At 34.3% G+C, this 13983-nt stretch overlaps 4 protein-coding genes across 4 annotated transcripts; 2 read left to right on the top strand and 2 right to left on the bottom strand.

The window, feature by feature from the left end:
- Window positions 1–1534: 1534 nt before the first annotated feature.
- On the top strand, window positions 1535–1942 carry LOC132050739 (uncharacterized). Its single transcript, XM_059442105.1, has one exon. It carries the CDS (start codon window positions 1535–1537, stop codon window positions 1940–1942), a length of 408 nt encoding a protein of 135 aa, XP_059298088.1.
- A 3581-nt stretch (window positions 1943–5523) lies between these two features.
- LOC132050819 (MDIS1-interacting receptor like kinase 2-like) lies at window positions 5524–9020 on the bottom strand. The gene is made up of 2 exons (XM_059442173.1): window positions 6346–9020; window positions 5524–6214 (listed from the first exon to the last, which is right to left on the bottom strand). Exon 1 carries the CDS (start codon window positions 9015–9017, stop codon window positions 6969–6971), a length of 2049 nt encoding a protein of 682 aa, XP_059298156.1. The 5' UTR covers window positions 9018–9020; the 3' UTR covers window positions 5524–6214; window positions 6346–6968.
- LOC132050738 (MDIS1-interacting receptor like kinase 2-like) lies at window positions 5883–6910 on the bottom strand. The gene is made up of 2 exons (XM_059442104.1): window positions 6346–6910; window positions 5883–6214 (listed from the first exon to the last, which is right to left on the bottom strand). Exons 1-2 carry the CDS (start codon window positions 6908–6910, stop codon window positions 5883–5885), a joined length of 897 nt encoding a protein of 298 aa, XP_059298087.1.
- A 3887-nt stretch (window positions 9021–12907) lies between the features above and the next one.
- LOC132050818 (3'-5' exonuclease-like) lies at window positions 12908–13859 on the top strand. The gene has a single exon (XM_059442172.1). It carries the CDS (start codon window positions 12922–12924, stop codon window positions 13558–13560), a length of 639 nt encoding a protein of 212 aa, XP_059298155.1. The 5' UTR covers window positions 12908–12921; the 3' UTR covers window positions 13561–13859.
- The last annotated feature ends 124 nt before the right edge of the window (window positions 13860–13983 follow it).

Genomic DNA, 13983 nt, shown 5'->3' with positions numbered 1-13983 from the left:
AATACATGTGAAAGTTGTAAATGCATGGTTAAAAGTCTAAGTGGGAGATTGTTGGGGTATATACCATTAACCATGCGTTTAGACATGGTATATTCTAACAATTGTCATGGTTAAAAGTCTAAGTGGGAGATTGTTGGGATATATACTATTAACCATGTGTTTGGATATAGTATTTATTATAGAACAATTATTTATTCATTGTTTAATAAAGAATTAAATAGATCATGTACTAGTATGTGTGTCCTTTACTTATATAGTAGATGATTTAGTGTATAGAGTTTAGCTTATACACGGAAGATTAAATCGTCGATTCTTATAAGTATAAAATTTATGTTCACAATCTAAGATGGAATTGGACAAAGCCATCGGTATGATTGTAGCCCAAGATTAATATAATGTATCTTCATTATGAGAACAATATAGTTCCGTCTTCTTGTGCTAGTACATTTTGTATGTATTGAACGGACCAAGTAGAGATAAGTGTTTTTTGTACTGAATATATAAAACAAATCCTCTAGTTCATTAAATGTACTTATACTCTTAATCTTGATATAATTATTATGATCAATGTGATTTGTTCATTATTTTGATTTATTAAAAGGTACGACTCAATTGCGGGTCTATGTATTCCGGTAAATCGGATAATGGCAAATTACATTTGTGAAGTAATAATTAGTTGATAGAATCCATGTCTCGACTTTGAGATTGATGATACCCCTTTATGGATGCTTATAAGTCTCATGTGAAAACCCTGCAGGTGGATTTTGTATCCGTCACATGATATAAGTTAAGCGGAAATATAAAGGATTCAATTAGTCAATGAATTAAATTGTCAGTAATTTAATTTAATTGATTGGTATCTGTAATCTTAACATGGGGAGTTAAATAAGATTTAATGAGAGATTTCGAAATTGAACTGAGGAGTGCAGTTACGATTTTTTAGTGGAATAATTCGTAATTTATTATGGTAAGATTAATTCAGATATTTCGAATTAATTCCATAATAGGAAGCCTCGTTAATTAAATTATGTGGTCCCTGCTGTGCCCAAATAATAAAGAATTAAATGAAATATTATTTCTTGGTGGAAAATAAAGACCCAACAGGTTTTGGAAAAGGGTGAAAACCCTTAAACCTGTAGTTATAAAATAGGGGTCTTATTCCATAAGGAGGCTAAGGGTTTTAGAAGTTTCTTCAACTTTTCCATGGAAATTCGCCCACACGAATTTCGCAAATTCTGGTATTATTCGGGTTACACAGCAGAAGACTGTGGAACTGAAGGATGAACACGTGGACAACTTTTGCTCGTGCTTGAAGGTTCGATTTGCAGCCGCGGTCACGCTCCAAGAGATAAGTATCAATTTTATGTTTGATTAATATCTTGATTATGTGTTGTCTATATTACATGCAAGTTCGATCCTGGCTATTTGCTTCCGCTGCGTATGCCTGTATTCCATCAATTGGTATCAGAGCCAATTGATAAAGACTCAAGAATATGTTAGCCAGTACGCCAACAGGGTCCATCAAAAACCCGTTATGCTTGCTGCTTGGGCCGTGGCTGAAACCCTATACGAAGCCAAACGTATGGCAGTCTATGTTTCCAATGTCTCGGTTGACTACGCACCGATGACAATAACCCTCTACGACATCTTAAAACAAATACGCCAAGCACTTGGACAGATGGAAAAGCTAATTAATGATGATCAATATAAAGGCGATCATGTGTCGTTGGAGTTTGGGATGAGTAATGTTCAGACATGGATGAGGGAAGCATTGACCAATGTTGAGGACCTCACTTGTAACATTGATGGATATAAGAAAGTTGAGCCGTTGAAAATGGACGTTTGTGATCGTGCAACAAAGTTAAAGGAAGTGACTATCAATGCCCTCATGTTGGTTAGCAGTTTTGCCAATGTGATTCATCTCCAGTGTAGCGAACTATGAATAGTCGATGAGTAGTTAGATCATTGACAAATTCTTTTTTTGTTTGTTTGTAGAAGTTTAGTTTGCATTAGTTGAAAATTTGTGAAAAGAGGAGATGTTGCCGATTACAAGTGACTGGATAGATAAAAATTCTTTACAATGAAGGGATGAGGAAAAAGGGAGTCCTCTTTGCCTGATCCTATCGAACCAAACACTGAATATATGGGGATTGGGCGATTGACTCTGTCATCCTGCTTTTTGTCAAGCTTAATAGCAGTTTATAACTTTATATAATCTAAACTCCTTTTATTTATATATTTTTACAAGTTCTAGCCTTTTGTGTCTTTCTATCACTATCTTGTATAAACTCAAATTTGGTGCTAAATGTTCTTTCTTTATTAAATCTCAAAATTGACAATTCCTCCAACTACAAAAATTGAGTAACATTATAAGAGTTTAAGTTCTATGCATAGTACGAGAATATTTACACAATAAAGTTACTGATATATAAGATAATTATATGTAAATCTCTATAATAATCATTAATTGCTAACCTGATTAAATTCATATAGTATAGATCATATATATTGTTAGATAACAATTAAGGGTAAATTACCCATTTTTGCCAAAACGGCCCCGCGAATTACCTATTTTTTTAATTTTTTTTTGCCAATTGATCACAAATTGCAACTTTCAACCTCCACAAATTACCCATTTTTTTTTAGTGATAACTAGGCAAATGGGTCCTTCACGTATTAGGACTACTTCTCATGTCCTAGGTAAGTATGGCCTCTCAACATGATTAAGTATAGCTTGTATTTGTATTTAATGAGGAAAACTTCCTAGAAATATGCTACGGATAATATTAATTTATGGAAATTTACTTTGTATATACATCTATACACCTCCTTGTAACTGTACGAAACATAGATAAAATTTAAGTTGTCTACGGCAATGAAATTTGAGGAAAATTTTGATTGAAGCTGACTCCGTTTTACTTCAGTAAGCAAAAGGAGAACGAAGAAGAGTAACTAAAAAGAGTTTATCTTTTATGAAACCATAAATTAAAAATCAGAACTAATATTTATGAAATTACAAGCCTTAGTAGAGTCTCTTAAGATGTTTACAACTATGGAATTGAAAGAGTTCCAATCAATCTTCACCCCTTTTTTTCTCCTCAAAATGATGTTGTAGGATATTTAGTGAAAGTTCAATGATTTTGTGGTTAGAAAAAATTATTTCGATTATTTTTCTTCGATTGTACTACAGTATAAGTTTCATTACCTTATGTGTTATTATTAACCCGAATAAACATAGGTTACTAACCACATATTTTTATTAAGAGTTTAAGTTATATAGTACATTGTTAAAACAAAAAAGAAGATTACACTGTCAGTATTAAATCAGTTAAAGGATAACAATAAATAAGCTTCCTTAAAATAATAAAATAAGACAGATTACCTCTAACCGTGTATATGATTACATCAATATCAAATAATGCAACTTTCCACCTACTTTTATGGGAAGTGTAATAATACATGTAATCAATATCCTTAATTAACTTCATATGGGAAAAGAAAAACTTTTAATACAAGTTATTTTCCAAGAGGGAACTTGCTTACTTCCCTTATAAATTCACATACATTCACATTCCATTGACAACCATGGCGCTCACCATTGAAGAATACCAAGTACAAGACGATCGTTACCAACTTTTAATTTTATCAGTAAGTTAATTTGAATCAAAATAATGATTTTATCTGAAATAATGACCAATTTTCACACTACCAGTACAGGGCAGCCCAGTGCACTAAGTTTCCGCTATCTCGGGGTCCAGGGATGGGCCGGACCACAAGGGTCTATTGTACACAGGCTTACCCTGCATTATAAGATTACTAGATTCTATGTTTTTCTACCTCAAAATGCGACCCAAGATGAGCATAGAAATGTTTTGAGCAAAGACCATTGATAAGAGCACTAGCAAAGAAAGTGCAGCCTCCTACTACCATTATGTTTCTTCATCCTATGCCTGCCGTGAGGTGATCAGCTGCAAGAGACGTGACCAGGCCAGCAATGTAGAGCGAAGAAGTCAAAACCTCACTGTCGTATATACTATACACGTTTGTTTCAGCACCAGCAGATGACACCTTTTTCAAAATTGATGGGAAGAATTTTTCAAGGTATGGCCTCATTGTTGTCACTCCACCTGATGTACAAAATAAACTAATTAAATCTCAGTATTCAACATAGACATTACGAGCCCCTCTTGCAAATCGTTAGTGTTTGTTTCACGTATGTGACCAAAAAAAAGGTTTGTAACTTTAATGTTATAGTATATAAAGTTTAGTGATCATATGTGAAATTAACCCTCACAATGTCCTTTTTGTTCATTTATTTATTTCTGATTTGTACATTAGTTTGAGGTTCACGAATGAAAAAAACTATGTCTACCCAATCAGTCTGAAGTTCACGAATGAAAAAAACTATGTCTACCAAATTGTTTCTATGATATCCTAGAAAATTTCTTTCCAGAATGAATATTGTATCTTCTTTCCCTAAACCCGAAAAATAGCATAATATAATTCACTTCACCCTTGTTAATAGGCAATTTTCTAAGAGAAACGTTGTTTGTTAGGGACTACTATTAGATAAATTAAGAAGTTCAGACTCACTGGCTCGAAAAGAAATGCTTAGAAAGTTCTTTTCAAACTGCTTATGGGAAAACAAAAAGAATTTCTAAGACATATTCTACGATTACCAGTTGTTCAGTGCCAAAATCTGGAATTCAGTCTAATAAAATAGAGAATGAAAAAGAAAAGAAGTATATTTACTTGAAATTCCAATATCAAATCCGAAAATGAGGCCGCCTGATGCAGTAACAATGCCAGTGGTGAAAACCACAAATGTTATCTTCGTGTTAAAGTGGTTATCGCTAACTTGTCCATCCACAGCCATGCCGCCAATTGCCATTTTTCCTTCTCAGTTCTCAGCTACTTGAGAGATCTAAAACAAAGTATTCTACTTCCGATATTGGTCTATATATAGAGTAGCTTCACATATATGAATATAAAGTTATCCACTAAAGTAGGCACGAAATTGCCAATTAATGGCGTATAGAAACAGAACATGTGCCACCTCAATAAATAAAAAGTTACAAGTCTAGACATTTTAAACTTTGTTATAAATAGAAGTTATCAAGGAATTTCTGGTGAGTTTTAGCTCTATCAACTTCCTCTTTTATGTAGCAGACCAAGAGAAGGGTAGGTAAATGGAGTAAAGGCTTAATAAATTTAGCATTTTCAATTCTCCTTCTAAAAATAACCAGCTCTTCACCATGCTTAGTGGTCCTACAGTTGGAATATCTGGGACGAATGGGGTAAGGTTAAGTATCCAATTTAGGAATGAAAAAAAAAACAATAAAAATCAGATGTGTTAAACGCTAAAGAAATTTAGTTAATACGTTGTTAGATAACAGAAGATGCACAAGTAGAAAAAGTTCAGAACTGCCTGTTAAAATAGATGTCTACTTATTATCAAACTATTCTCTTGGTGTCCTTTTTTTCTAAAATTAGGTACTTAGTTTTATTGTATTCAAAACAATATTTAATTTGGAGAACTCAACTAACTCAGAAAAATAATGGCAGCACGAATGTGATGTCCTTTTTTTTTTTTCTTTCTAAAATTGACTCTCTCGTCACTTGGATAGAAGCAATTATTCCATCCCATAATATCAGTATTTAGCAAATATGAAGCTTGTTTTGATTACTTTTTGGCACAAGGAACAGTTACCTTCTACATTATACACTATAATACAATAAACCAGATAAACACCCTGACAATACAACAATATTAGTCCCAGTAATAATTTTGGCATGGACCGTCTCATCAAAATAACTTACTCACAACCACTTGGTTTCAAAGTTTATTCATTTTCATACAAAGACACCTCACATCTCTGGGATTATTTAGCTTGCCTTACATGAGTAGGTGGACGTGGATTCATTGATGATAACCTATGAGAGACAAAGTGCATTGTTGGCCTTGATTTTGGAGTTTCAAGCAAACAAGAACTTGCTAGTTTGATGATAAAAACCAAAACCTCTTTTACTCTATCTTCAGGATACGGAAGGCGTTCGTCTAGCAAATCGCTAAGTTGCACATAATCTCTAGTCGACGAATTTGCTAGCACAGTAATGTATTCCCCAAGATGCTTTCCTTTGATTATCTCCAATGCTAATACTCCAAAGCTATAGACATCACACATTTGTGTAACCTTCATTGTATATGCAAGCTCTGAAATAATATAATTTCCAAAAGTTATACTAACAATTAAATGTGTAAATGAGATAAAAACAGTATAGAGAGTGTTTGGCTATAGTTCATGAAGTTTTAAAACAAGGATAATAAATAAAGTTAGACCTTACCAGGTGCAACATAGCCATATGTGCCTGCAAGTGTAGTGCAATTGGATGAGTCTGGATTGAGAAGCTTAGCTATGCCAAAATCTGAAACACGAGCTTCATACTCAGAATCAAGCAAAACGTTTCTGCTTGATATGTCTCGATGAACAATCGATGGTGAACAATCCTGGTGCAAGTAAGATAAAGCAAAAGCAACACCTTTGATGATATTCACCCTTTTAAGCCAATCTAATTTCTTGGACTCAGCTTCATTGCTCAAAATACTAGACAAACTCCCCCTTTCCACATACTCGTAAACCAACAACGAGTTTTGTGCATTCGAACAATAGCCATAGAGGTTCACGATGTTCCGGTGCTTAATCCCAATCAATGCCCTTACTTCATTCATAAAGCTTTTGGGATGTGTATTCTCAAATGAAGAATAAAGTCTCTTCACAGCTATATTCCCTAATGATGGAAGGTTTACCTTGTAAACACTTCCATGCCCTCCTTGCCCGATGCAAAATGTTGCATCAAACTCCTCTGTGGCGTTTAAGATATCTCTGTACAATGCCTTTCCATCTAACATGGATATCAAAGCTCAACCATCACCACGTCTTTCAATGTCTCTAACTTTCCTTCTTTTATCACACATAAATAGAACACCAATGAAAGCACAGAGTACTAGTGCTCCCAATGTGAAGAACAATGATGAGGATGAGTTTACGTTCCTTTGCCATTGAGTGCTTCGTAACCACAGAAGATGGCCTTTCACAGGGCTGGAGTCCTGTTACATTTCCGCAAAGGCCTTTATTACCCTCCAATGAGGCATTGATAAAAGCTTTATTATAAGGAATTGGACCTTCCAACTCATTATATGACAACACGACATCTTGTAAACCAGTCAAACTTTCAAGTTCTTCAGGAATGCGGCCAGAGAGGCCATTGTGGGAAAGATTTAAGCTTACCAAGACCTTCAAATTGGCTAACTGAGGGGGTATATCTCCAACAAGATGATTATGGCTCAAATCAAGTACATTAAGCTGAGTTATCCTCCCTATCTCCATAGGAATTTTCTGCCCAAATTTGTTATTGCTTAGGTTCAATTGAAACAAGTGCACATAATCTCCTAAAAAGATTGGGATCGACCCATTCAATCTATTGCCTGATAGATCAAGGGACTCTAATTTTGTCAATGACCTAAGTTCCCCGGGTATATTGCCAGAAATGTTGTTATTCTGCACAAAAAGCTTCACTAGAGAGGTTAAATCTCCAATTTCCTTAGGAATGTGCCCAATCAAATGATTTGATGAAAGATCAAGTCCTAGAAGCCCTTTGACATTTCCAATCTCTGGTGGTATGCTACCACTAATGTTATTTCTGGCTACCTGCAGATTAGTCAAATTCTTGCATTTCCCCCAATTGCTATTGAGTTCACCATGAAAATCATTGTCACTCAAATTAATGAAATAAAGCTGTGGATAGATGCCAAAAGCTTCAGATAAATTCCCAGTGAAACTATTGTTATCAAAGCGAACCCTTTTGAAACTAGAGCACTTCCTCAAGCTACTTGGTATTGGCCCTGTTAGCTTATTGTTAGCCACTATCAAGTGCTCAAGTTTTCCACCTTGGCAAAGCTGGTCTGGCAAATGGCCGGCAAGTTGATTAGAAGAAAGAAACAAACTTTTTAGCTCAGTTAAGTCACCTAGAGTAATTGGAATTGAACTGGTAAGATGATTACGAGATAATGACACCACAGTGAGGTTTTTCAAATTCCCTAATTCACTAGGAATGGGACCAGAAAGTTGGTTAGAAGAAAGATACAAAATTTTGAGCTCAGTTAAGTCACCTAGAGTAATTGGAATTGAACTGGTAAGTTGATTACGAGATAATGACAACTCAGTGAGGTTTTTCAAATTCCCTAATTCACTAGGAATGGGACCAGAAAGTTGGTTAGAAGAAAGATACAAAATTTTGAGCTCAGTTAATTCACCTAGAATAATTGGAATTGAACTGGTAAGATGATTACGGCATAGTGACAACTCATTGAGGTTTTTCAAATTCCCCAATTCACTAGGAATGGGACCAGAAAGTTGGTTAGAAGAGAGATACAAAATTTTGAGCTCAGTTAAGTCACCTAGAGTAATTGGAATTGAACCGGTAAGCTGATTATGGGATAATCGCAAATCAGTGAGGTTTTTCAGATTCCCCAACTCACTAGGAATGGGACCAAAAAGTTGGTTAGAATAAACATACAAAATTTTGAGCTCAGTTAAGTCGCCTATAGTTTTGGGAATTGAACTAGAAAGATTATTCACTGACAAGTCAAGATAGACAAGATTAGTGAGCTTACTAATTTCAGGTGGGATGGTGCCAGAGACCTGGTTCATGCTAAGATTAACATATTCAAGGAAACTGAGAGATGAAAATGGAAAATCATAGAGCGTACCATTCACATTAGCATTTGTAATACTCAACATGTTTACCCTACCATTTAAGCATTTAACTCCATACCAATCCCTGCATGCATTAGTACTTAATGTCCAAGAAGCCAATAAGGAATTATTCTGCTTCAGAAAAGTTGCTTTCCATTTGAGGAGAGCAGTTGCTTCCTCAGTGGAAGCAAAAGTAACTATAAAGAGATATAAAAGAGTGAAAAACTGAAGGAAAGAAAATATTCTGGGAACTATCATCATGGCTAAAAGAATTCAGTTGATGGTTTTGGTTTGTGAAGAACTTGTGCAGGACAGAGTTTTATACTGCAGAGAATCATTATAAGATTTGTGAGTCAATGAAATTTATTTCCAGCTTGTAAAATACGGGTAGAATTAGAACAACTTGGAAGTCAATAAGTTAATGTCTCACTGTCCATGGAAGTATACCAACGAATTAAAAGGGTGTTTCCACTGTGGCCCACTCTTAAAGTTGGGAGATTTCTGAAGAATTAGTCTAAAGTCATTTGGTAATTAACGAGCTAATGGACATGTGGGCCATGACTTGACTTTACTTTTATAAAGTATAAAAAAGAATATTAAAAGACTATACATGAATATAGAATTTTAACGGTGGAAGCTCAAAAGATCAAATAAATGAAAGAAAGATGAAACAGAGATATTTTAAAATTTTAAAACGTTTTGCACAACAACCGCCATAATGAATGGAAGTCAAACAATTGTTTCCACTTACCCGGTTTTTCATTGGAGCTTTAATTATTCATTAGCAGAAGGAAATTTTGTGAAGGGTAAAATGGTCCATTAATTTTTAATGGGCATTTTCGTAATCCAACTTTGGACTTAGAATCCTTGCACTTTTAATATATATATATATATATACACGCACTATAGTGAATTTCTTTGACTTGAGACATTTTGAAAAGCATGTCTTTAGCCTTTGGGTCCATAGATACTATGCAGTTTTGATGCCCAAATTAAAGGTCCAAATTCTGAAACTTATTGGTAGCTCTTTATATTTATGAGTACCAAAATGATTATCGCATTAATAATTTGTGGGACTATATGTCATGGATTAGGATCCCAGGATCCCCTCCAGTGATAGTTTCCTCCAGTTCCTCCAGTTCTTCAACAATTTCTAATCTCTAGTGGACCCTATGCTCAATTTATGACATGTGTACTAGTAAAGAATTAATGGATCAGATCTGCTTTGGTAAAATTTTCTTTAACTACGGTCAAAGTTTTAATCTTTCTCCTTAGAAATTAATGGAGAAAGTTCTATCTCAAACCCTCCTTGAGAACCCAAACGCTCTTCCCTCCACCCTCCTTGAGAACCCAAACACTCTCTCACCTTCTAAAAGTTCTATCGTGTTTCGTTTTCAATTAACAGAGGGATTTGAGAAATATAAATAGAAAAAGGGAAAAAACCAAAACTCGTAATGCTTTTGATACGGTATTAACCCCAGATTTAACACACAATTCTCCACAAGTTTGACCAATATAAAATGTCACCACCAAATGTTAAAATCCATATTGAAGGTGAACAAAAACAATAAGCCAGAAATGGTGCACCGTGCACGATTTGCACATAGGTTTCTTGAACTTTTAAAGCCAGAAGTCCATATAAGTATTACTTTCTAAGTAACATGAACAGAACTATGATACATCGTGAAGAAAAAAAAGTTTCTTGGTTTATCTCCAATATGTTTTTAGGATGATATTTCAACCTTATTTCTGAGTTAACCTTTGGACGAAATTTTACAGCCATGGGAGAGGAGAGAATGGAAGATAAAGAAAAGTTTATCTTGGGTTCTCGAGAGACGGAAACTAACAGAGGAAAATAAGAATTTTGGACCATGGCTAAAGAATATTTTAGCAAAGCAGATCTAATTCATTTATTCCTCAGCAGGACACGTGTCACAAATCCGGCGCATCACTGGAGGAACAATCACTGGAGGGGATCCAAACCCATTTGGTGATCATGTGTCGTTGGAGTTTGGGATGAGTAATGTTCGGACATGGATGAGAGAAGCATTGACCAATGTTGAGGACCTCACTTGTAACGTTGATGAATATAAGAAAATTGAGCCGTTGAAAACGGACGTTTGTGATCGTGCAACAAAGTTAAAGGAAGTGACTATCAATGGCCTCATGTTGGTTAACAGTTTTGCCAATATGATTCATCAACAGCGTAGTGAACTATGAATAATAGATGAGTAGTTAGATTATTGACAAGTTTTTTTGTAGAAGTTTAGGTTGCACTAGTTGAAAAGTTGTGAAAAGAGGATATGTTACGGATCACAAGTGACCGAATAGTACAAAAATTCTTTATAATGAAGGAATGAGGAAAAAGAGAATCTTCTCTTTCTGATCCAATGGAACCAGACACTTAATATATGGGGATTGGGCGATTGACTCTCTCATCCTGCTTTTTGTCAAGCTTAATAGCAGTTTATAACTTTATATAGTTTAAACTCCTTTTAATTATTTATATATTTTTACAAGTTCAAGCCTTTTGTGTCTTTCTAATACTATCTCGTATAAACTCAAATTTGGTGCTAAATCTTCTTTCTTTATTAAATTTCGAAATTGACAATTCCTCCAACATCCAAAAATTGAGTAACATAATAGGAGTTTAAATTCTATGCATAGTGCGAAAATATTTACACAATACGGTCACTTATGTATAAGATAATTATAAGTAAATCTCTATAATAAAACTTAATTGCTAACTTGATAAAATTCATATATATAAATTATATTGTTACACAACACTTAAGAATTTAGTAACGACATAACTAGGAAAATAGGTCCTTCATGTACAAGGACTTCTTCTCGTGTCCTAGATAAGTATGGTTTCTCAACATGATAAGTATAGCTTGTATTTGTATTTTGATGAGGAAAACTTCCTAGAAATATGCTACGGATAATATTAATTTATGTAAATGTACTTTGTATATACATATATACACCTCCTTGTAACTGGACGAAACATAGATAAAATTTGAGTTGTCTACGGCAATGAAATTTGAGGAGAATTTTGATTGAAGCTTTCTTTTTACTTCAGTAAGCAAAAGGAGATCGAAGAGTAACTAAAAAGAGTTTATTTTTTATGAAACCATAAATTAAGAATCAGTACTAATATTTATGAAAATTACAAGCCTTATAAGTTGTTTTCAGTTTTTTTGAGTATTTGGCTGGCCAGCTTATAGGCCATTTGTGCTTAAAATAAGTTGGGGTAGCCCAATTTTTTTTTTTTTTTGGCTTATAAGCTGTTTTCAGCTTATAAGCTATTTTTTTTAAGCTAAGTCAAACGGGCCCTTAGTAGAATCTCTTAAGATGTTTACAACTATGGAATTGAATGAGTTCCAATCAATCTTCACCCCTTTTTTCCTTCTCAAATGGATGTTGTAGGATATTTAGTGAAAGTTGAATGATTTGGTGGTTAGCAAAATTAGTTTGATTATTTTTCTTCAATTGTACTCCCTCCGTTCACTTTTACTGATCCACTTTTGACTATGCACACTTTTTAAGAAATAATAAATGAAGTGCATAATTAACCAATGTATTCATATTAATTGGTGCATATATATTTTTATTGGATTTGAAAAATGATTTGAAGTGAGTATTTAATACTATGGATAAAACAGGAAAAAAGAAATTGTCTTGTCTGGATATGCTAAAAGTGACAAGTAAAAGTGAAAAATCTATTTTTGAAATACTGAACAAGTAAAAGTGAACGGAGGGAGTACAGCAGTATAAGTTACACTACATTATGTGCTATTAATCCGAATAACACATAGGTCACCAACCACATATTTTTATTAAGAGAATAAGTCATATAGTACATCATTAAATAAAAAAGAAAATTACACTGTCAGTATTAAATCAGTTAAAGGATAACTATAAATAAGCTTCCTTAAAGTAATAAAATAAGACAGATTACCTCTAACCGTGTATATGATTACATCAATATCAAATAAATGCAACTTTCCACCTACTTTTATGGGAAGTGTAATAAAACATGTAATCAATATCCTCAATTAACTTCATATGGGAAAGGAAAAACTTTTAATACAAGTTATTTTCCAAGAGGGAACTTGCTTACTTCCCTTATAAATTCACATACATTCACATTCCATTGACAACCATGGCGCTCACCATTGAAGAATACCAAGTACAAGACGATCGTTACCAACTTTACGATGTTTACTTCTTTAGTGACAAAATCCTAACGACCGTTACTCATGATCCAGACATAGTAACGGACTGGATCAACGAAATTGAATACGTCCATCGACGACGTCTCAATCGTCTTATCGTTGGCCTAGACGTAGAATGGCGGCCTAATTTCAACCGTTACCAACAAAATCCAGTTGCAACTCTCCAGCTTTGTGTTGGTCGTCGTTGTCTCATATTCCAACTACTTTATTGCCAACATATACCTGATGCCTTAACGGAGTTTATGTTGAACCCTTGTTATGCTTTTGTTGGAGTGGGAGTTAAGAATGATGTTGAGAAGTTGGAGGAGGATTATGAGTTATGTGTGGAGAATGTTGTTGACTTGAGGTACTTGGCGGCTGAGGTGTATAATTCCAGGAACTTGAGGAATGCTGGATTGAAGACACTATGTGAAGTTGTGCTTGGAAGAGAGATTGAAAAGCCGAGGCATGTTACTATGGGGAGGTGGGATAATGAATGGCTCGATATGGATCAAGTGCAGTATGCTTGTATTGATGCTTTTGTTTCTTTCGAGATTGGAAAGAGCTTGAATGCTTCGGGGTACTAATCTTCTGATTGATTGGACTATTTCTCAATTTGTGTGTGTCTCGATAATCAGTTGTTTAAATATGGACTAATTCAAATTGGTGACTAGGGTTGGTAGTTTTTGGGTAAAAAAAGATAAAAGATGTTCCTGAATTGTTAGTGTTTTTGTTTATTTGGTTCTTGCATTGGCTTCGTACTAAATTTAGTGTTTACTGTTAGGTTCCGTTTTAAATTTGGCTATTTGCACTAAGCAATTGAAAGCATGTTGCAATTGAAGTATGTTAATCGGGTTCAATGTGAATAACAATTTTGATGTGTGCATAGATACCTGATTTTGGGACCATCATTTAAGTTATATTCACTTAAAAATTTGCGAGTCTAGCTACGTTAAAATAATTTTATGGAGTGTATGAAGTACGACTTGGCAAAGCCAAATTGAGTATCT

Source organism: Lycium ferocissimum, chromosome 3 (genome assembly GCF_029784015.1).
Source record: "Lycium ferocissimum isolate CSIRO_LF1 chromosome 3, AGI_CSIRO_Lferr_CH_V1, whole genome shotgun sequence".
NCBI lineage: Eukaryota > Viridiplantae > Streptophyta > Magnoliopsida > Solanales > Solanaceae > Lycium > Lycium ferocissimum.
This window is presented reverse-complemented; position numbering and strand designations above follow the sequence as displayed.

What these genes read in the sequence shown, in the direction of transcription:
- LOC132050739 (XM_059442105.1), top strand. Translation starts at nt 1,535, where the DNA reads ATGCTTGCTGCTTGGGCCGTGGCTGAAACCCTATACGAAGCCAAACGT.
- LOC132050819 (XM_059442173.1), bottom strand. Translation starts at nt 9,017, where the DNA reads ATGATGATAGTTCCCAGAATATTTTCTTTCCTTCAGTTTTTCACTCTT.
- LOC132050818 (XM_059442172.1), top strand. Translation starts at nt 12,922, where the DNA reads ATGGCGCTCACCATTGAAGAATACCAAGTACAAGACGATCGTTACCAA.
- LOC132050738 (XM_059442104.1), bottom strand. Translation starts at nt 6,910, where the DNA reads ATGTTAGATGGAAAGGCATTGTACAGAGATATCTTAAACGCCACAGAG. An exon ending in ATATGGCTATGTTGCACCTG is followed by an intron (nt 6,215 to 6,345) that starts GTAAGGTCTAAC and finishes ATATTATTTCAG; the next exon opens with AGCTTGCATATACAATGAAG.